At 41.9% G+C, this 23,974-nt stretch overlaps 1 protein-coding gene and 1 long non-coding RNA gene across 6 annotated transcripts in view; one reads left to right on the top strand and one right to left on the bottom strand.

The window, feature by feature from the left end:
• The window catches only part of LOC105487169 (mitochondrial ribosome recycling factor), a 65,904-nt gene that overhangs the window by 16,836 nt on the left and 25,094 nt on the right, over nt 1–23,974 (bottom strand). For all 5 annotated transcript variants that reach the window (XM_011750515.3, XM_071078285.1, XM_011750517.3 and 2 more), the window contains 2 exons: nt 22,776–22,894; nt 15,914–16,005 (listed from right to left, as the gene is read on the bottom strand). In XM_011750515.3, coding sequence (XP_011748817.3) covers nt 15,914–16,005; nt 22,776–22,894 — 211 coding nt within the window. The remainder of the gene's footprint in view (nt 1–15,913; nt 16,006–22,775; nt 22,895–23,974) is intronic.
• Nucleotides 1,201–23,852, top strand: LOC139358214 (uncharacterized). The gene is made up of 3 exons (XR_011612843.1): nt 1,201–1,309; nt 18,683–18,775; nt 23,766–23,852. It is a non-coding gene; the product is annotated as an uncharacterized lncRNA (long non-coding RNA).

Here is a 23,974-nt window from a genome sequence, read left to right as displayed (position 1 = left end):
ACATTTTGGAAGGACTTCTAACACCAGTAGTAATTTTAGTTCTCTCTGGGGACACAACTGGGCACCTGCTTTCAAAGGACTATTCTGTGACTGATGCCTGGTTAAACCAGACATACCATCCCGAAACACAGCCCAGCCCAGCCTGACTGAATGAGAAAGGAGGTTGCGGTCAGGGGTCACAGCTCCACATTCCCAGCTGAGTGGTCTTAAGTCACTTGTCTTCTCTTTCCCTGTCGCCACAGAAGGATGGAAACCCCAGTTTTGGGGTAAGTGGACATAACTCTTGCCTCAGCTCCATCATACATGCAAAAAAGCACAATTTGGTGGTCAAAGCAAACCTGATTTCCAAATCCAGCTCTGCCACTTACAAGTTGAGTACCTGTGGACTTTAATTTTTCCTCTCTGAATGCAAGGTTGTCAGGTGAAGCACTTAAGAGAACAGTCTCTGAAGTCAGACTGTTGGGGCTTGAGGTCCAGATCTATCAGTTTTCAGCTTTGTGGCCCTGGGCAAGTTATTTTACCTCTGCATCAGTTTTTCCATCTGTCAAATGTGTATAATACTATTTACTTAACTGTTCTCCTCTGTTCCCATTCAGTCCCTCTTACAACAACTTAATTATTGTGAGAATTAAACAAGTTAATAAATGTGCTGGTACATGGGATGTACTCAATAAACATTATCTGTTATTTCCTCAACCGTCAAGTGCAGAGGGATGAGGGAGGCCATACAGGATTTTTCCAGTGTTATGAGCAAATGAGAGAAGATAGCTAAATGACTTTGCATATATAGGTAATAAACTATTTTAAGTTCTCAATAATATTATTAATAAAAGTAATTGTAATGTTTCCTACTAGGGGAGAACATAGCATAGTGGCTACAAGTCCAGGCTCTGGAGAAAGATAGCCTGTTCTTTCACTTATTAACTGTGTGACACTGGGCACAAAAAATCCCATTCCTCTGTGACTTACTTACTTCATCTGTAAGATAGAGATAATATACTGATCTCAAAAGGATGTTACAAGTATATTAGCTAATACATAAATGGCGGCCGGAACAACAGTTGGCACAGTGTTCCAGAAACAATGATTACATTATTGCATACTTACTACACGCTAGGCTCTGTTTGAGGGCCTAGGAATACAGCAATGAACAAAATTGACAAAGTTCTTCCTCTCTCCTCTCAAAGCACTCACATTCTAGTGAAAGCGAGACAGACACGGTAAACAATTAAGCAGATAAAATGACACAAAGTATATGAAGAAAATAAAGCAAGAGAAGGACATAAGGAGAGACCACATTATTATCATGGTAAGGCCCACTTATATTTGCCCAGCCACCTGACCCCAATGTCATCTGCTCCCCTTCAATACTAATAATAACGAAAACTGTTGCAGAGCCATTTCCCTGTGTCAAGTTCTGAGCTGATGCATTCTCCATGCATTAGCTCAGTTAATCTTCATAACATTCCTGTGACATTAGTGGCATGAGTACCTGGGTTTTACAGATTAGAAAGTGGACAGACTGGGCAACATGGTGAGACCCCATCTCTACAGTTTTTTTTTTTTTTTTTTTGAGATGGAGTCTTGCTCTGTCTCCCAGGCTGGCGTACAGTGGCATAATCTCGGCTCACTGCAACCTCTGCCTCCCAGGTTCAAGCGATTCTCCTGCCTCAGCCTCCTGAGTAGCTGGGACTACAGGCACGTGCCACCACATAAGGTTAATTTTTGCATTTTTAGTAGAGATGGGGTTTCGCCATGCTGGCCAGACTGGTCTCGAACTCCTGACCTCTGGTGATCTACCTGCCTTAGCATCCCAAGATGCTGGGATTACAGGCGTGAGACAGTGCCCAGCTACAATTTTTTTTTTTTTTTAAATTAGCTGGGCATGGTGGGGCATGCCTGTATTCTCAACTACTTGAAAGGCTGAGACCAGAAGATCCTTGAGCTCAGGAATTTGAGGTGGCAGTGAGCTATGATCATGCCACCGCACCCCAGCCTGGGTAACAAAGAAAGACCCTGCCTGTGGGGAAAAAAAAAGTGGGAAGTAGGGGTTCAAACAGATCAAGTAACCTGCTCAAGGTCACACAAAAAGTTCTTGGCAGACATGGGATTTGGGCCCAGTATAGCCTGACTCCTGAATTCCAGGCCTTCTGCTCTGTTCCTCTCTTGTTGGTGCTAGACAAATCTAGCAACTATTCTTACCAGTGGTGGTAATAATAGTACTATTCTCACATTAAGACCGGCTTAGATATATAGTTCATGCTACTCCCCGACACGTCCAAGAGTAGTGGGGAGAAAGAAGAGAGGGAATTTATGGAGGAAAGAAATGGAATAGTGATCTGATCTACGGTAGTCAACCGCTAGGTACCATAAATAGGTGCATGATACAAGGCATGGAGAAGAGAGGACGGGCAGGGACAAGAGAAACCTGTCCTTTTGTTTGTAATTTTTGCATAAGTGTTGGTGGCAACTTGCTCTTCAGCCTATCCTCCACTTTTGATTCTTGACTGAACGTCCTTGTGTGCTTCAATTGGTATATCTACGCTGGGAAGGAGCCCCATTCCACACACTTGGGACCTGCAATAGCAAGATGCACTCCTAAAAAGCCACAGGCCAGGTGAGAAGCAACACTGAACACAAGACAGGTGTTCAAAAACTGCATGAAGGCTTACCCAGGCCTGGAAAGTAGAAAGAAACAGTGTACTGGAACAAACCAGGAGAATGAATGGCCCTGCAAACGCAGCAATGGCAAGCAGGCAGTGGGAATAAAAGGGCTAAAGCAGCAGCTGCAGTTGCTCAAATGCAGTTTGTGTCTGCCCCAACCCAATTCAGGTCATGAGGCATTAATCTTTGAGGGTTTTTTTCTTTCAATATCCCTAAAGGGGGTGTGTGTGTGTGTGTGTGTGTGTGTGTGAGTGTGTGTGTGTGTGTGTGTGTGTGTGTGTGTGTGTGTTTCTTTCAATATCCCTAAAGGGGTGTGTGTGTGTGGGGGGGGGTTTTCTTTCAATATCCCTAAAGGGGTGTGTGTGTGTGTGAGATGTAGAAAAGGGTATTACCAGTATTTCCTGGAATGTGCAAACTATAGACACTACTCTGTAACAAGATCCACAAAGCAATATAGCAGCTAGCACAGGCAGGCCACAGAACTGAAAGGAAGTAGGTTTCACGTCGGCAGCCCAAGGAGCAAATGTGATAACATGGTAACAGCCCAGGCTTTGGAAACAGACAGATTCAAGTTTGAATAATGGCTCCTTCAATTACTAATCTGTGACCATGAGCAAGTTACTTAAACTTTCTGATCCCTAGTTTCCTCCTCTGTATTAAATCCATCTCAAAAGGGCATTTCTGGGCAGCAACGCGATCACCATGAAAATACGTACACAACTTTCGGAGGCCGAGGTGAGGATTGCTTGAGACCAGGGGCTCCAGAGGAGCCTGGGATACACTGTGGGACCTCATCTCTACAAAAAATTTAAAAATTAGCCAGAGACGGGTGGATCACGAGGTCAGGAGATCGAGACCATCCTGGCTAACACGGTGAAACCCCATCTCTACTAAAAAATACAAAAAACTAGCCGGGCGAGGTGGCGGGCGCCTGTAGTCCCAGCTACTCCGGAGGCTGAGGCAGGAGAATGGCGTGAACCCGGGAGGCGGAGCTTGCAGTGAGCCGAGATCCGGCCACTGCACTCCAGCCTGGGCGACAGAGCGAGACTCCGTCTCAAAAAAAAAAAAAAAAAAAAATTAGCCAGACTTGGTGGCTTGTGCCTGTAGTCCCAGCTACTTAGGAGGCTGAGTGGGAGGATCGCTTGAGCCCAGGAGGTCAGGGCCACTGATTGTGACTGTGCCACTGTACTCGAGCCTGAGTGGCAAAAAGCCTGTCTCAAAAAAAACAAATTAAAAAGTATACAAGATATTAAGTCAAAGGGGGAAACAAAGCAAGTTGTGGTATTGTAGACATTTTATCCCATATTCATCCTTTGAAATCTGGAAGGATACACTAACAATGGTTACTTCTGGGAAGAACAACTGGGGAACAATAAATGAACTTTTCATTATACTTCTGTAGGATTTGAATTTTTATGATAAACGTATGTTATTTTTGCAATTAAAAAAGATGAGAGCCATATATCTGATAAGAGTCTAATATCCAGAATATATAAAGAAATCTTGTAACACAAGAACAAACAATCCAATTATAAAATGGGCAAAGGACTTGAATAGACATTTTTCTAAAGAAGATATACAAATGGCCAAAAGCACATGAAAAGATGCTTAGCACCATCAGTCATCAGGAAAATGCAAATCAAAACCATAATAAGATACCACTCCACAGCCTCTAGGATGATAATCATAACAAGTGTTGGCAAAGGAATGGAGAAACTGAAATCCTCGTATATTGCTGGTGGGAATTTAAAATGTGCAGTCCTTGTGGAAAAGTTTGGAAGTTCCTCAAAAAGTTAAACATGGAGTTGCCATATGACCCAGCAATTAACTGGTCATAAACCACTCCTAGGTTTATATCCAAGAGAATTAAAAGCATGTTCACACAAATGTCCATAGCGGTGGTATTCACTTAACAGCCCCAATGTAGAGAAAACTCAAATGTCCATCAACTGAGGAACTAATATATAAAATGTGGTATAGCCATACAATAGAATACTATTTGGCAATAAAAAAGAATGAAGTACTGACACATGGAAGAACCTTGAAAACATTATGCAAATAGAAAGAAGCCAGTCACAAAAGACCACATATTGTGTGACTTCATTTACATAAAATGTTTAGAACTAGGAAACCCACAGCGATAGAAAAGTGGATTATTAATAGCCCAGAGCAATCCCTAGGAGAAGGTTCTGGGGGGAAAGTAAGGAGTGCCTGCTGATGGGTAGAGCATCTTTTTGGAGTGATGATGAAAATTTCCTAAAACCGATTGTGGTTACAACTGGTTGCACACCTCTATGAATATGTACTACTAAAAACCATTGAGTTGTACACTTTCAATGGGTGAATTATATTTCAATGAAGGTGACAAAAATGCCATATGCCTATCTAGTTCTCACCATTGAACAATACTTGTATCCTAGGTAGAAAGCCTGATGACAGGCAGCACGCCTCATGGCAGTAGAGACAGACAATACTCCCCCACAACAGTTAATAATCACCATGCAGGCCAGACGTAGTCTTATGCCTGTAATCCCAACATTTTGGGAGGCCAAAGTGGGTGGATCACATGAGGCCAGGAGATCAAGAGCAGCCTGGGCAACATGGCGAAACCACGTCTCTACTAAAAATACAAAAAAAAAAAAATTAGCCGGGTGAGGTGGCGCATGTCTGTAGTCCCAGTTACTCAGGAGGCTGAGGCAAGAGGATCGCTTGAACCTGGGAGGTGGAGGCTGCAGTGAGACGAGATCATGCCACTGCACTCTAGCCTGGGCAACAGACAGAGACTGTATCTCAAAAAGAAAAAAAAAAAATCACCATGCAGAAAAGTCATAGAATACTCAGTAACAATGGCTAGCCTGATCATGACAATTTAAAAAATAATATTAACTCTCATTTATTGAATTTCTTTCCTTTCTTCACTGGCATCAAATCTATACTGCTGTCTAAAGGTTCTCCCTGTCTACTCCTGTTCTCTTCTCCCCTCTATCCTTCACAGGAGTTTCTCCCAACAAATCTTCACAAAAGTAAATATTCTATGATCCCATTTTCAGGTGAGGAAACCAAGGATCAGAGAGTTGAAATAAGTATCCTAAAAGCACAAAGCTCTTTCTCCTGGTTTTCTTTTTAGAGTTTTAGTGACTGTCACCTTGGCTCCTGTAGCTGTCAACTGCACCTCTTCCTAGCTACACAGCTTCCCCTCTGCATTTACCTCCACCTAGGGACCATCCTGCCCTGCCTCACCCAGCTTGCTCTCCCTGGAAAAACCTGGTCATCATTCGTGAGAAACTGCACATCAGCGTATGAGGGGCGGGGGGGGGGGGTAATAAACACCTGAGAAAGAATTTAGGCTGAGGAACTATAACTCAGGGTTTTTTTACTGTTATCTAGGACACTCCCTGGTCTCAGTGGCATTCTCCTTCCTATCAACTTGGAACAAAGTCTGGGGGAAAGAGCCTAGTCTAGCCATAAAGTTTATCATCCCCAACAATGCCCAGAGGAAAATGACAATGGCAATTATCTAATGATCTTGAAGCTTTAGGAAGCAGTTCAGTGGGCTGAGAGTGCCAAGGAGAGTCAAGGCTTCTTGCCTTTATCAGGAACGTGAAGAAATTCTCACGCCATAAGCAGGACTAGTCACTAGATTTTCTTATTTGGGATATACCTTCCAGGAGGTCTTGCTCACACATAACTCATATTCAAAGAACAAACCAAGTGCTTATTAACAATCAAACTACAGTATGTCCGAGCAACTTAAATTCCAAGATACTTCCAACATAATGACTCAACTCCTCCCGTCTGTAAAAATGGAGGAAAAGACAGGGGAAAAAAAGAACATGGGGCTTCAGGAAGGTGGTTAGTGAGGAAGAGAAGAAAGGAGGGCATTAAGGACTAAAAGAGAAATCAGCAAACAGAAATAAATTATTACGTATTGGTTTTACTCCCAAAAAAATCAGGAAAAGGACATTTCCAAGAACTCCTTAACCAGGAGGATTATATAATAACAAATACTCTAAAATAAAGGAATTAAAATTTAAGTGCCTATGATATGCCAAGCCTCACACTATGAGCTTCATATAAAATATCCTATTACTCTTCAAAACCATAGATACCATTCCCATTTTACAGATAAGGAGGCTGAAGCTTCAAAAAATTGAGCAACTTGCCCAAGTTCACTGCAGTGGGCATGAAGGTATGCTGCTCAGATCACCCTCCAGTAGAACCTGCTGTGAGGGGCACAGATGCCTGACAACTTCCAGGCCCCACACCTTCGGATCCACTGTGACATTCCTGCTGAGATCACATCAAGGCCACATCCACTGTGCTTCTCCCAGTCAATGACCATGCATGGCAGAGGTACTAGAGCCAGGTTCTTATGCCTAAATGGGGCTGCTGTAGGGGCAATCTTTGCTCAGGAATGCCCCATCAGCCTGGCTGCACTGCAGTGTGAGTCTCCCTCCCCACAACCCTCTTCCTTCCCCTTCTCCACCAGTATCACACCTGCACTAGGTCTACTCCTGCTCCCTCTCCCCTTTGTCCTTCACAGACATTTCCTGCACATCTAATTCCATCCTGGCATCTGCTTCTCAGAGGACCCAAACTGACATACCCACAGTGACAGAATAGGGATTTGAACCCAGGTCTGTCTAACCCCAAAGCCCATCAATCTCTGTCTAACCACAGAGACAGATTAATTGATCAATAAATTATGTTGCTAAGTCCAACAATCTCAGATCTTACCTTCTGTGACCCCATCACTCCCTCCCCTCTTTGAGATACTTTCTTCACTTGGTTTCCAGGACCCTACACTTTCCTAGTTCTCCTCCTACCTCACTGGACACCTGTTCTCAGTCTTCTTTGCTGGTTCCTCCTCATCTCTCTGACCCCCAAACCTTGAAGTGAAGTGCCCAAGGCTTAGTCCCCAAACCTCTTCTTTTCATTACCTACATTTACTCTCTAAAGTAATCTCATCTAATTTCGTGGCCTCCTTTACAAGTTCATGATTCCCAAATTTATCTCTCTAGCCCACATCTGTCCTCTGAACTTCAGGTCCATATATTCAACAGCCTACTTGACCTCTCCAATTAGATGTCCAGTAGCACCTGAAAATAAATATGGACAAAATCTTCTCTTCTGCCAGGTGCAGTGGCTCATGCCTGTAATCCCAGCACTTTGGGAGGCCGAAGTGGGCGGATCACTTGAGGTCAGGAGTTCGAGACCAGTCTGGCCAACATGGTGAAAACTCATCTCTACTAAAAATCCCAGCCTTCCGAGTAGCTGGGATTACAGGCGCGTGCCACCACGCCTGGGTAATTTTTGTATTTTTAGTAGAGACAGGGTTTCACCATGTTGGCCAGGCTAGTCTCAAACTCTTGACCTTCAGTAATCCACCCACTTTGGCCTCTCAAAGTGCTGGGATTACGGGTGTGAGCTCGCACCTGGCCCTCATCTTCTATTTCTTTTTCCTCACTCACTCTGCTATAGGCACATGAGCCCTCTTGCTGTTCCTTGAACATCCCAGGTAGACTCCTACCTCAGGGCCTTTGCACTTTCTGCTTCCTCTGCCTCAGTGCTGGATACAGGCATGGTTTGTTCTTGTACATCCTTCAATTCTCTGCAAGTATCACCTTCCTCTGAACACTTCATGAACATCTACTTAATATTGAACCACCACCATCCCCACCTTCACAGCATCCTTTATTTCCTTTCACTGCCTTATTTTTCTCTACAGAGAGAAAAATATGACCATCTGACACACACAAACTATATGTGTGTGTTGTTAACCATCTTCCCAGTAGATGCTCCATTAAGGACAAAGGCTTTGTCTGGCTTATTCAACTACTTTATCGTCAGTGTCTAACACTATGCTTGGCATATAATAGGTACTCAATAAATGTCTGTTGAGTAAATTTATGAATGTCCTACAAGTTTTACATTTCAGCATAAAAACTCTTCATAAAAGCAGACAAGTGGTTATCTGGGACAGAGGAAGAGGACTGAAGACTGACATGCAAAGGGGCAGAGGATAACTTTTTGGGGTGACTGAACTGCTCTGTATGTTGATTGGGGTAGTAGTTACAGGGACACATATATCTGTCAAAAGCCATCATCACATATACTTGAAATGGATTCATTTTATTGTATGTAAGTTATACTTTGATAAAGTTGAATAAAACTAAATAAATACACTATATCCCAGACTGCCCCTTGAACCAAAAAGTGCAGACAAGTTCACTGTGAGATTAGGCATCCTGATGTGAGTTTTGTAAATTATGTTCCACATAGTTTGGGTTATCATATAATTAAATTTAAAAACATCAATTGCTATCCTTTGCTACAAAAACGAAGAAGCAAACGCAAAATAAAAACAGAAAGTACTCTCAGAAGTCCACGGATGCAAGAATACAGACTTACAAGTAAAACAAACCCAAGTTTGAATCCTGCTCAACTCTACCTTTACTAGCTAAATGAACCCAAGCAAGTTATCTAACAACTCAGGCTGACTTCGCTCATGCATAAAAAATAGGGAACAGAATGAGTTCAATAATAGAGTATAGAGCCTAGAATGCAGTATGCACTCAGTAAACAGTCACTTTCCTTAATATTATTATTGCCCTACAGTGAGCCAGGGAAGGCATTAAAATACCAATCGGGTTTCCTAAAAGAGCCACATCAAGTCTGGGTCTAAGTACCAACAGAGGGGTCACTTGGGTGTGTTGCAGATGGTTTTCTGGCCCTGAAATGTTCATGTCTCTAAGAAGCACAGTACTATGCAGTGATGTTGCAAATAAGCACTCAATCAAGGGCAACAGCCACAGCAGCCCCCACATTCTGCATTCACTTCTTTCCCAAGCACAGTCTCCACGCCACCACTTCCCACTCCCAGCAGAAGAACAGGAAGTAGGCCTTAGAAAATCATTCAGAAATAGTAAAAGAGAAAAAGTTTAAACTAAGATACTTGACATTTGGGAACTGGTTAAGTGTAAAATGCCAACAGTACACCTTTAGAAAAAGAGTGAGGAAGAAGTCTCACAACAGAGAGCAATGGTACACTGTTTTTTTTGTTTTGTTTTGTTTTTTGAGATGGAGTCTCGCTCTGTCCCCCAGGCTGGAGTGCAGTGGCGCGATCTCCAGCTCACTGTAAGCTCCTCCTTCCGGGTTCACGCCATTCTCCTGCCTCAGCCTCCTGAGTACTGGGACTACAGGCACCCGCCACCGCGCCCGGCTAATTTTTTGTATTTTTAGTAGAGATGGGGTTTCACCGTGGTCTCGATCTCCTGACCTCATGATCCGCCCGCCTCGGCCTCCCAAAGTGCTGGGATTACAGGCGTGAGCCACCGCGCCCGGCTTAAGTTTTTGGGTTTTTTTAGGTACAGAACACTAGGTATAGTACAATCCCATATCATTAGAAGAAAAATGAAGGAGATACCAGACATATGCTTGACTTTGCATTGGAAAAAAATCTAGAAAATCAAGGTACTAAAAGTGGTTCCCGAAGGAGAAAAGGATGGAGACATTTTCTCTTTTTTTTTTTTTGAGACGGAGCCTCGCTCAGTCGCCCAGGTTGGAGTGCAAAGGCACGATCTCAGCTCACCGCAACCTCCACCTCCCAGGTTCAAGTGATTTGCCTCAGCCTCCTGAGTAGCTGGGATTACAGGCGCGCCCTACCACGCCCAGCTAATTTTTGTATTTTTAGTAGACATGCAGATTCATCTTGTTGGTCAGGCTGGTCTCGAACTTTTGACCTTGTGATCTGCCTGCCTCAGCCTCCCAAAGTCCTTGGATTACAGGTGTGAGTCACCGTGCTTAGCCTCATTTAAATATTTTATGTAATTTTATTTAAAATAAAACCAACAGAGACACTGATGAAGGAACTGGAAGACAATCAAGGAAAGACGTAACCTTGGTGAGGAATGAGTCAATCATATGTAGTTTTGTTTCCTGGGTGAATTCATAGTTTCCTTATAGCATTTATTTAAAGCCAGGCATGAACTCAGCAATCTCAAACCAAAGAACCACTATTCTACTTAGTGTGGTTTTCCCATAGATATTTGGTAAAACAATGAGTAAGGGAGTGTATTCTTATTTGTTTATTTGTTTAGGGGCATAATGATGATGTGAATAAGGTGGAGGCAGAAACTTGGCCTGAACAAAATGAACCCCTGATCAAAACTTTTCAGGGCCCCTGATTAAGGAGTGAAAAGATGGATATTCCAGATAAATCTTCTATCAGGAGACAGGAACAGTAAGAAAGGCAGTAACAAAGACCCCAATTCTAATCCTACTTCTGCCACCTACTAGCTATCTGATATTGGGCATCAACTTCTGTGAGCTTCAGGACTCTCATCAGTCAAATGAGCCTAAAATAGTCTCTTCACCACATAATGTTATAAGAATTTAGGGAGAAATTGTGAAGTGTTCAGCTCAGCACTTCTAGGCATTATACCTCTAGTTTAGGTGGTTGATAAATTGTACCTAAAATGTAATTGCCTGAATTGGAAAAATAGAAGAAACTATTTCAGTATATCTCCATTAACAGGAATGTTTCAAAAAAACCAATCCAGTTGACTAACTTATCTACATAAAAATCACTGCCAGAGAAGCAAACAAAAGCTATCCACATTGTCAGTGGGAAAAGATATAATCCAGAGCCCCTAAGACTCAATGGTTCTTTACCTGAGGAGATAGCCATGATAAAAAACAAAAACAAAAACAAAAAACCCTCACATACAGCCACATAGAGCTGAGTCTCAGAGGCTGTAAAAAGAGGACTTGGTGATAAGGACCACTCAGGCTCCAAGCCTGACTGTTACTGATTTAGGACTTATCTTCTACCTACTTCCCCAAAAGATCAGAGGCAGATTATAGTTAACAGTCACATACTCAGTAGACTCACTTAAATAAGAATATGAGAATCAGAGGAATGTAATGAGGGTGAGGTAATAGGTGAGATCTGTTTCCATTGAAAATAAAATTTAGTTCTGGGTATCCAGAGTTAAGTCAAAAAAGCAAACCTACAGACTATCATTAGGCAGTGGAAGAATCAGGATCAATCAGAGGAGGCAAATTTTCCTAGAACTAAACTCAAACTTTCATCATCAGAAACTGATCTTAGAGGCTGGGCACGGTGGCTCACACCTGTAATCCCAGCACTTTGGGTGGCCAAAGTGGGTGGGTCACTTGAGGTCAGAAGTTCAAGACCAGCCTGGCTAACATGGTGAAACCCCGTTTCTACTAAAAATATAAAAATTAGCCAGGCATGGTGGCGGGCGCCTGTAATTGCAGCTACTTGGGAGGCTGAGGCAGGAGAAATGCTTGAACCCAGCAGGCAGAGGCTGCAGTGAGCCAGGATCGCACCACTACACTCCAGCCTGGGCGACAGAGTGAGACTCCATCTCAAAAAAAAAAAGAAAAAAGAAACTGATCCTAAGAATGTATGCTTCCTATTTCCCCTACCCATCAAAGTTCCAACTTAAGATTTGATGTGTTGTTTTCCTCCTCACAGCTTTGTCAATTACCAGCTGTGTGACCCAGAACCAATGCCTCACCTCTCTGAATCTCATTTTCTTCATCCCTAAAAAGGAAAGATGCTCCTATTTGTGAAAGGGGATGATGGAAATAGCATATTTGCTAGCATTAATTGAGTGCTTACTAAGCATCAAAAGCTTCATGTACATTATCTCACTGAAATCTCCCAATAAGCATATATGGCAAGTCCTGCAAATTATCATTTCACAGACAAGCTGCCCGAGATTCAGAGAGGCAGAGACAGGTGCCACTGTCACACAGCCAAAGAGCAGGAAGTGCTGGAACTCAATTTCATGCTTATGTGACACCAATGCAAAATTTAAACGCAAAATTTAACCATTAAACTTTTCTGCTTTCCCGAATATGTAAGGCACCTAACCATTCCTGGCACACAGTAGGTGCTCAACCTATTAGTTCCCTTCCTCCCTCCTTCCTTTTCTCCTAAAATTATATAACATGTAGAAAATTAAAAGTTTACTGAAGTATGTTTATATAGTTTAAGGAAATCATACCACTTAATTTATTTTCTCTATTAACCTCACCACATCTCTGCTTATCATTATGCACTAACCTATTTTACAAATAAGGAACTAGAAGGCAGCAAACAGCTAGGGCAATGTGCCCAGAGTCATATGGAAGTCACTGCTAAAACCAAATAAAAACCTTGATCCTCTTACGTATAAATCAACCTTTATCCTCTCACATGACACAGCCTCCATAATAAAGAACAGATCATTCATTTTTTTATCTGGAAAACTACCAAACGTTATAATTCAGTAAGGGGCCTCATGACCCCACTACCTTGTCAAAGGGAAGAAAGTATATAAAAAATGAGGTTTGCAGGAGCAGACGGTTTTGGTCCATCAACTTTCTCTTGGATTACACCCATTAACCAAAATAAAATAATGTAAAAAAAAAATGTAACAGATCCTCATATCTTTGGAAATTCGAGTTAAACTCACTGATCTTTCAAACTTACATACAATGCACCAACAGTGATCATTTACTCCTGTGGGGCTGCAGAAATGCATGTTGTCAACCAGATCTTTGAAAGAAAAATGTGATACACAACTGGGTCACCTTAAGAAGAATCTAAATCAGCAATGAGCATTTAGTAGCACAAATTCATAGCCCCATAGAATTTTGGAGCTTCAGAAAGGACCTGGCAGGCCACTAAGAATAATCCCTTCATCTGATATGTGAGGGAAACCAAGGCTCAGGGCAGTTAAGTGGCTGTCCGAGGTTTCACAAACAGGACAGCAAAAACTAGAAAATAAACCCACTGAGTACTACCTATTACCCTTGTAAATCTTGCTTCTAATGTCCATGCGTACCTTTAGCACTTTCCAGAATTACGCATCTACACAGAAAATACAGGAGAAAGTTAACAGAAAAACTCAGGCTTCAAATCCTGACTGCCATTTACTTGTCAGGTGATCTCAGGCAAGTCCCTTAATTTCTCTGAACTTCACGTTTTTCATCTATAAATGTGGGTCCTAGTAATTTCCACAAGCTTGATGCAATACAAACGAGAGACCTGGCACACAGCCTGTGAGCTCCATGAAGGCATACATCACGTCTATACATCCCCAGCACAGAGCCTGGCACATATACATTCTCGGAACATTCACTGAGCAAATCAATGAACTTGCCAAACAAACTCGAACTATCTGGTTCAAGCAGGAAGACTTGAACCCAGGTCCATCTGCTTCTTAAACATTAAGTTATATTGTTCCCAATTCACATGATTTCAAAGCAGAGTGTTAATTCAGCCTCACAGAGTACTGAGAGCACAACGGAACAAGACAGCTATTTTCTGGCCATGAGGCAGGAAAAAGTTCAGTGTGGGAAGTTTCTGAACTCCCCATGTTGGGATTGATTCTTGTTGTTTGAATGGGTATAGGTACATCATGAGGCTTTGGAATCATCTAAAACTGGGTTTGGGTCCAAGCTGCGGCATAAGTTGTGTGGCTTCCACACAAGCTGTGTGGCCTCAAAGGTATGACTTTACCTCTCCGAGCCTAAACTTCCATGCCTAGGAAAAAACCTACTTTACAGGGATTAAAGACAAATGAGGCAATATACGTAAAGGAATACAGGATAATGCGTGGCACAAAAAGACACTCAACTAGTGTTCAACTCCATTTCCCTTTTAGTTATCTGGAAGCTTCATTCATTAGGTCTTTGTTCAAATGTCCCTTTCTTCATGACCCTCCCTATCCATAATAAAAGCCCCAAATCTCTCTATCCCCTTACTTTGCTTTTTTTACTTCATTGTCCTTACTATCACTTGACATTCCATTACGTACTTATTTACTGTGCCTATGCAACTATTAGGGAAGCCCGAGGAAGAGAGGGACTTTTTGTTGTTTCTTTTGTTTACTGCTATATTCCAACAGCTAAGAAAGTATCTGGTATGCCATTAGTGCTTAATAAATACTTGCTGAAAGACTGAACAAGTTAATTCAACACTTATTTGGGCCTTGTTATATATGAGGCACTGTGTAGGAATAGGGATTTAAATATTTTGCTATGGAATCTGAGAAGATGTGTCTCACTTGGACTGCTGCAGGAGCCTCCTGACTGTTTTCCTTGTGTCCATTTTGTCCCCCTACAGTCCATTTGTTAAATCAGGAGCCAGAGAGACCCTCACATAGTCAACATCAGATCAGGTCACTCCCCTGCTTAAATCCCTCCACTGACTTCACATCACAATGAGAATAAAGCCCAAACACTCACCAGGACTTACAAAGACTAAACCATCAGCCTCTAGTGACTAGTCCAACCTCCTCTCCTACCACCCTCTCCCTGCATTTCGCACACACTGACTTTTTTCTTTCTCAAAAAGGCCAAGGTCTTGTATTTTCTCTTCTTTTTTTAATTTAAAAATGAACATTTTATTTTTATTCACCTAAAACTTTTAAATTCTAAAAAAATTAGCCGGGTGTCGTGACGGGCGCCTGTAGTACCAGCTACTCAGGAGGCTGAGGCAGGAGAATGGTGTGAATCTGGGAGGTGGAGCTTGCAGTAAGCCAAGATCACGCCACTGCACTCCAGCCTGGGTGACAGAGTGAGACTCCGTCTCAAAAAAAAAAAAACCTTTAAGTTCTATATATTTATATAACTAACAATATTCTGTTCTCATGCCTAAAATTCTTCAACTAGCAAGGACTAATGTAAAAAAAATAGCTCTTCAAAGAATATAAGTTAGAGACTACCAGTGTCAAGGTCTTTTCAGACTTGCGGCCTTTGTGCTTGCTGTTCACTCTGCCCAAAATGCTCTCCCCTAGGCTGGTTCTTTCTCATCATTTAGCTCTCAGCAAAAATGTTACCTCTATAAACAGTCTTCTCAGGCTAAAGGTGCCCCTGCCACCATCATCCTTACCAAGTCACTCCCTATTGGCTCCCACTGCCTTTTCTTGCCTCATGGCATGTCATTATCTGGAATGACTTTATTTATTTGTCCTACCTTCCCAACCAGAATGTAAAGTATGTAAGGACAACAAATTCTCAAGCTTACTGTTGCAAACCTCACATCTAGTACATAACAAACACTCAATAAGTATTTCTGAATTAGTAAAGTGATCTCAAAAGATGTTTGCCAGGGTGAAAGGTGCAGGCAAGGTATGTTATTGGCCTAATGGTATAGTAGGGTGTTTGCTGGTTTCCTTCCAAGGACAACCACTCCATTTCATTAAAATATGTGAATTTCAGCCAAACTTACTGGGGAATGGGCACCCGAATTAGCGTCCCTTCCACTTCTGGGTTCAGATTCATTCCACTTTCTCTTATAGCCTTGATAGCTGCAGCTGTACACTGAAAACCAGATCAAAAGGTAAACAGAATTAGTAAATAATTATTACCAGATGCAAGCCCTCTGTCGATAACTGGCAACCCATCTTGGCAGAACATGGAAACATTTAGTTCTGTTACCAGCAAGATCAGGAAGTTACATTGGTGTAGAGTGCTTTGATCAAGCTGAATAGCAAACTATGTCCACTCCTGGTACCACTGTACTGCAGGAGGAACAAAAAGAAAGAAGAAAAAATAAAAAGAAAACAGCTCTGCTTCTTTGAAAAGATTTCAATGGTTTGAGGCAACACAGATCAAAACCACAATAAATCCTCAAGGGAGGGGGGCTGGTCTCTGCAAAGACTGGTGTAAAGACAGATGAAAGATTTCATACGTAAAAAAATCCAGTTGACATTTTACACTCAAAATATACCAGTGCCGATTTGGAATGAGTAAATAAATTTAACTCATTCACATCTGCACTCACACCAAACTCACTCATATTTTGGAATGCAAAATGAATCTCTGCTGGTGTATGCTCCCGCAAAGGTAGCGTGGTATACTAGCTTAAAGCATGGGCTTTGGAGTCAGAAAGATCTCAGTTCAAATCCCAGTGCTGGTAACCATGTGACCCTGGGCACATGGTTAACCTCTCTGTACCTATATTTTGTCATCTGAGACCATGTAGCACCTAAACCTCAGAGAGGTAGTGAAATAACATGAGCGATGCATCTTGCTCTGTGCCTGGCACATAGTAATACTCAGGCAAGAGCAGTTATATAAACATATTATATACATTTATTATACAAAGGTAAGAATGCATAAAACCCCCAAACAAGGTGGAGTTGATGTCCTCATGTAGCTGAGGTACTGCTATCCTGCCCAACATCCTTCAGGGGCTTCTCTGAAAGTTTGCTCACTAATGGGCCAACTGGCACACTGGCACACTCATTTCCCAAAGTGCCTCACCTCACACTCAAGCAACATTATAACTACACCTGGTATGTAATCCTAAAGAATAACAAGAAAGCAGTGTGTAAGAGAGATCTTGTCATTGGCATGACAATGTGGAATTCATGAAAATAAAGCCTCTGATATTTTCAAAAGAATTTTAGGCTTGACCAGAGCCAATCCACATCACTTGGATTCAAAGGCCAATTCCTGCACTTGAGCTCCTCCTAGACTTTCTAATTTAAATGAATGGGGGTTGATACACACCTATTTTACTTTTCTAGGTTCTCTGCCCATAAAACTCATTCATTTCATTTTTATATAACCTTATTGCTACAGCTACCTGAGGTATTACTATAAGGTCACAAAGACAAACCAGAACTTCCACATACACATGCAGAATCCTCTTGGGAGGCTGTACACAGAATGTAACATATTGTGGCCACTACCTAAAATAGTACATTCTTTTTTTTTTTTTTTTTTTCTGAGACGGAGTCTCGCTTTGTTGCCCAGGCTGGAGTGCAGTGGCGCGATCTCGGCTCACTGCAAGCTCCACCTCCCAGGTTCACGCCATTCTCCTGCCTCAGCCCCCGAGTAGCTGGGACTACAGGCGCACACCACCACGCCCGGCTAATTTTTTTTATTTTTAGTAGAGACGGGGTTTCACCGTGTTAGCCAGGATGGTCTCGATCTCCTGACCTCGTGATCCACCCGCCTTGGCCTCCCAAAGTGCCGGGATTACAGGCGTGAGCCACCGCGCCCGGCAGTACATTCTTAAAATAGTACCTCTGGCCACAGATTATCAGAGCTGGAAGGGATCTCTGACGTAACCAAGTCTCTTCATTATGTGAACAGGAACTTGTAGAATAGGGTCATACCCCCAAGAGTAGACATGGTCTTCCCTGACAGCCCAAGAGAGATGTTTTGAGGACCCCCATCCATCAAACTTCCAGTTACTGGCAGACTTAAGAGGAGATTGAATAGGGATTTAATCCAATGATGCTGCTCTGCCTTTACTTTTTTCTAGACCCCAAGTTCAACGCATTCAATAATTATAACATTAAGGATGTGATTTTTCTTCTTTTTTCTTTTTTTTTTTTTTGAGACAGGGTCTCACACTGGCACTCAGGCTGGAGTGCAGTGGCATAATCACGGCTCACTGCAGCCTTGACCTCCCAGGCTCAGGTGACCCTCCACCTCAGCCTCCCAAGTAGCTGCGGGAGGGAAAAAAGAAAGAAGAGCTGGGACTACAGGTCCACACCACCACACCTGGCTAGTTTTTGTATTTTTTATAGAGATGGGGTCTCACCATGTTGCCCAAGCTGGTCTCAAACTCCTGGGCTCAAGCGATCTGCCCACCTCAGCCTCCCAGAGTGCTGGCATTATAAGCATGACCCACCATGCCTGGCCTGATTTTTTCTTAAACAGCCAAATTTAATTTGGAATTACGTTTGCGGTATAAAGGTTATAATCAAGGTAATAAAAGAGCTGAATAAAGAAATAAAATTAATTTTTCTCTGCAAAATAAATGCCATCTTCCTTAAAAAAGAAAAAACAAAAAAAACCACACAGTCTAAAGCTAACAATAAAGAGAGAATCTCCACTATGAAGGGGTAATCCAATCTCAAGTCTTTCAATCCTCTACTATAGCTTCTCATGAATGACTGATAATCATTACTATAATACCCCATCACCACTACCTGCCTTGCACAAGCTGACCCAAGTATTTCCATACAACCTTCCCCTATAGGCACGAGGGCGCCGACTACTGACACCAAGCTGGGCAGGAATTATGCCTCAATATTTACATCTTCCCAGTAAAAGTTAGAGTGCCAGGTACATGGTAAGTGCTCAGTAAAAGCTTGTTGATTGAATATATTAGTGATTTGGTTCAGATCTATTAGAAAAACTCATTTCCTTTACCTCATCTATATAACGGCTCAAAATCTTATTTTATACTTCAACTTTTCTGTGTCTTTTCATATTCAGAAAAATCGTGATTCAAAGTTTTATTTTACAAAGAAAACTACTGAATTCTACATATTTTTTCCTTTGACATGGTACGACACAGAACCTCAGGGAATTAGTCATGTTCTCCTATGACATCTGAAAAACTCTTTAGTTCAGACTAAGAGGCATACGTTCCTATAGACTTTCCATCTCTTATGTGTCATCCCTTCAAGGAAAGGATGCTCCACAGTATCATAGGGCAAACAGGTTGCTCTCAAATGATGACATAACTAACTGGTTGTGGCTGCTTGCAGTAGTGTATTGAGAAAGATCACAAATCTCATCTGGGGTCAGGCAGAGAAGAGTGATGTGATCAATCAGTACTGTCTGCCTTTGTTATTCTAAGCTAATCTGTGCTAAGTAACAACAACAACAACAACAAAATAGGACTTTTGTAGACAGGTGAACAAGTCCTTGAGAATTTGGATTCAAGTCAACTCTGCTAGTGCCGTATCAATTACTGACCTTCCATTTTCTTCATATCCCAATGTAAAAGTCTAAGAAAGTAGACATATAGTCTGTCTTAATAATCAGTGAATTCCCAGCACCTCAAATAGAAACCAATCACTTGTAAGGACTCAAAAAATATGTGCTGAATTAATGAATGAATGGTGAAAGGAGCATAGGCTTTTTCATGTCCAACAGAGATATGTTCAAATCCTGGCTCTGTCACAACAGTGTGAATCTAGTGGAGATATTTTACTTCTTTGAGTCTCAGTTTCCTCATCGATAAAATGAATAAATAATGCCTAATTTTACAGAGTACCTGTACTGATCATATGGAACAAAATATGAGAAAGAGATTAGTGACAAAGGAGACAATCAATACACATTCATTTTCTTCCTTCCACAAGAGCAATAATGGAGCCTGCAGAGTTGTGTGTGGTTTTTTTTAATTTTTTATTTTTTTCATTTGCCTTGTTTTATTCAAATCATGCTGTGGTTTTTATTCCCTTCTTTTCTTTCCCATCATTAACTCTAGCTGCAGGCAAGTTTATGGAAGGCAGCAACTATGTGTATCATTTATCAAGCAGGACACATGTTAAACAAATGCAACACAGTTTTCTGTCTTTAATGCATTCAAAACAATTATGCATGTAAATCTGCATCGTGTCACTACAGCGTGACACGGAAATGCTCGGGTTTGGAAAGAAAGCCAACTGTATGTGAAACAGAAAGAAATTACATAAACACTTAGAGGATTAGCTCAGCATTTTAAAGCCATGAACCTGGGTACTCTATGGTCAGCTTCTAAGCTGGAGGAAGGAAATTTTTAGTTAGAGCTATTTGTTTAGTATGTACAACAGATGAGATAAAGGAATTCAAAAGACAATGTAACTCACACTTCCTCATTCTGTCCCTGAAAATGAACCTCTCTACTGATATACTTGTAAGGATTTTTCCAAAACCCATGGAATTCTAACTTGAACAAATGGCAAAGATGTCTTGAGTTGAAAAATGAAGATATACTCCAACTTCTAAGAAAAAATTAAGCTGTTAATATCTCCTCTTGCTTCGTAAGATGCTCTCTGGTGGCCAATCAGGTGCTTCTTCTGTGAATGCCATTTTCTATTTAATAAAAGAAGTGGCTGGCTCTGAAAAAGCAATCTGCCTGATGAGGTCTTCAAGCTGTGTAATTAGGAGGCTATTCCCTAAATTGGCCCGCAGTGCCTATGGGATTAGATGAACGAGGAGGAGAGGCCTTAGTGGTTCAGAGGGGGCCAGAAAGAGAAAGAGTTGACAGCTCCCTTTTCATCAATTTCTCTGTTCCTCAGTAACACCAGGAATGAGTGCCTCCCTTTTATCAACCTAATAACAGGTATTCATCCATTCAAGGAAAATTTACCAAATGATTCCATGTGCCAGGCACTGTGTTTGGTGTTGGACACATGAGCAAATTAGACATTCCTACATTCCAAGTTTACACTCTAGTAAAAGTGAGATGACAAATGCGTACACAAATGTATACTAGTAAAAAGTACAATAAAGAAAAAGAATTGTGCTGTATAGGAGAACCTAGTGTGGAGGAATAATTCCAATTGGAGAGGTCAGGAAAGGCTTCTCTAAGAAGTGACATTTAAGCCATGATCCAAAATATAAGTAGCAATTAGTCATGCAACAGCGTTCCATGCAATGGGAACAGGATATGCAAAGGCTCTAAGGATGTAAAGGGTTTGGTGTGTTTGAGGAACTGAAAGACCAGTGTGGCTAAAGCACTGCACAAGGATGACAGTGGCACAAGACTGGCAAAACTGAAAAGACAGAGGCCAGATCAAGCAAAGCCATCTAGACCACAGTGAGGATTCTGGACTTTTTCTTAAAGATTGCTGGGAGCCACCAATAAATGCAAAGCATGGGAATGACAAATGACAAAATCTTTTATATGTACATATTTTTACTTATTTATTTAATATACAAGATCTTGCTCTGTCACCCAGGCTGCAGTGCAGTGGCATGATCATAGCTCACTGCAGCCTCAAACTCCTGGACTCAAGTGATCCCCCCACTGCAGCCTCCTGAGTAGCTAGGACTACAGGCCAACCCACCTCACTAATTTTTTTATTTTTGAAATTTTTGTAAAGCCAGGGTTTCACTATGTTGCCCAGGCTGGTCTTGAACTCCTGGCTTCAAGTGATCCTCTAACCTTAGCCTTCCGAAGTGCTGGGATTACAGGTGTGAGCCACCATGCCTGGCACAATATATATTTTTCAAAAACTCATTCTGGTTGTAGTATTGGAGAATGGAGTAGGGGAGTGGTAACAGCACCCTCACAGGTGTGCCTGGCCCATTAGCTATCAGAGCCCCTTGATTTGAAACTGTGTGTTCACAGTAAGGGCGTTCCCTGTCTCCTACCTCTAGCCTAGTTTGTCAAATCCAACAGGTCCAACGTTGGTCTATGACTTTGGAATACAACTACTGAAACAGACAATAAGAACAGGAGGATTCCTTCACCTCATATTAGCAGATGAGGAAATGGAGGCCCAGAGAGTGAAGCAACTTGCCCAAGGTCAAACAGCCAGTTGGTGGTAGAGATGGCACCCGATTCCAGGTACTCTAGGACTCCTAATCCAGGCCAATTCCTAGTGGACCAATAACAAAAAGGCCAATTACCTTCCTCAACTATACTTAAAATCATAAAGCCTCAACAATGCAATGACCTAATACAACCCACCTTCCAGTTATGGAAGCAGAGTGTTCCATGCAATATTCTGCAATGGTCAGTCTAGTATAAAAGGACTTCCTGGAGGGTCTACTCCAAATACTAATGCAGAAGTCACAAATTGGTGGCCCTCAGGCCACATTTGGCCCATTAAAATATGGTTTTATTTGCCTCATAGTCTTAAAAAAAAATGGAATTAGTCATCAATATTTAAAGAATAAAGATGTGACATTAAAATGTGTGTTACTAGCTTCTTCTAGAAACAAAAATCGTAGTATCAGGTAACACTGATTACCAGGCCTACATTCTGCCTGGCAATGATCAGCAGGAGCTGGGCAGAGGCATTCCACTCAGACAAGGCACAGGCTCTCCAGGTCACCAGAACCTTTCCACACTGGCCAAACACCAATCACTGCATCTCCAGTATTGTTTTTCTTAGATGGGACCCGTTTGGGTATTCAAACAACTTACCTAGCCTCTGTAGCATTTATGTTTAACAGAAAAGGAATCTGGCAACGGGAAAAGAGCTTTGCCTTATCCTTAAGTTCTCTTTATTATGTCTTCTCTCTTGTTTCATTCTAAGCTGAAGGAACACTTACTTCCTCCTGATATGACCCAGTCTCCTCCATTCCAAAAGAGACCATGGAGAGAGATTTTAGCAAGGCCACCTTACCTCTGGGAAGCTGGCCATATTCACCAAAATCAGCTGTGGCGACTTCATGGAGATCTGGCCAATCTGGTTTAAAGCAAGTTTCCCATCAGCAGTTACCACAGCAATCTTGTCAAGGGATCCTAGAAGAAAAATTATACAGTTTTAGAATTCCAAAGAACCTTAGTAGCCCCAAATCTAAGTCTCTATCTAATTCAGATTCAGGCTGGATGCAGTGGCTCATGCCTATTATCCCAGAGCTTTGGGTGGGTGAAGTGGGAGGAATGCTTGAGGGCAGTAGTTTGAGACCAACCTGGGCAAAACGGCAAGACCACATCTCTACAAAAATATTTTTTTAATTAGCAGGCATGGTGGTGTGTGCCTGGAAGACGAGCTACTCAGCAATGAGGCTGAGGTGGGAGGACTACTTGAACCCAAGAGGTAGAGGTTACAGTGAGCTGTACTGGCTACTGCACTCTACCGTGAGCAACAGAGTGAGATCTTGTCTCAAAACAATAATAATAATTCAGATTCAACAAACATTTAGGGATTCTTACCATTGTGACAAGAGTGTACAAGGGGCTTTCACAGGAACAGCAGTATTCTGTGATAGAAAAAGCTGGAAATGTTGACAGAACTAGGTTGGAATTCCTCACCAGCAACTAGGGTGGCCAACCATCCTGTTTGCCTGGAGCTGAAGAATTTTCTGTGACAGGGCTTTTTGAACTAAAACTGGAAACAGCTGATCACCCTCACAAGCAACTCTGCCATTTACTTGCTATGAAACCTCGGGTGAGTTACTTATCTTCTCTGTGCCTTGGTTTCCAACTCAGTCAAAAAATAACTACCTTAGAGGATTCGAGTGAGGACTGCAGCTAAAGGAGTCTAACTAAATATAAACAATGGAGTATACAATAAACACCAAAAAATATGCATTAAAGTTGGTACCTCTTATTATCCCTTTTAGTACTTACAACGACCCTGTAACACTGCATTATTACCCCCACTTTACAGATAAGAAAATAAGACTTGGGAAGAATAAACAGGCCAAGATCACAGGGGTGACAAAAGGAAAAACAAGCGCCAAGACCCAAACTCAGGTATGCTTAATTCTGATTTCAATCAAGGCTCTTTCCCTTACAAATGGAACTCAAACCCGGCTGTACATCAGAATCACCAGGGAGCTTTGAAAATTAGATTCCTGGGCCCCACCCCAAAGAGAT

This window comes from Macaca nemestrina, chromosome 14, assembly GCF_043159975.1.
Source record: "Macaca nemestrina isolate mMacNem1 chromosome 14, mMacNem.hap1, whole genome shotgun sequence".
Lineage (NCBI taxonomy): Eukaryota > Metazoa > Chordata > Mammalia > Primates > Cercopithecidae > Macaca > Macaca nemestrina.
Note: the sequence above shows the minus strand (reverse complement) of the source record. Positions and strands in the feature narration are given on the sequence as shown.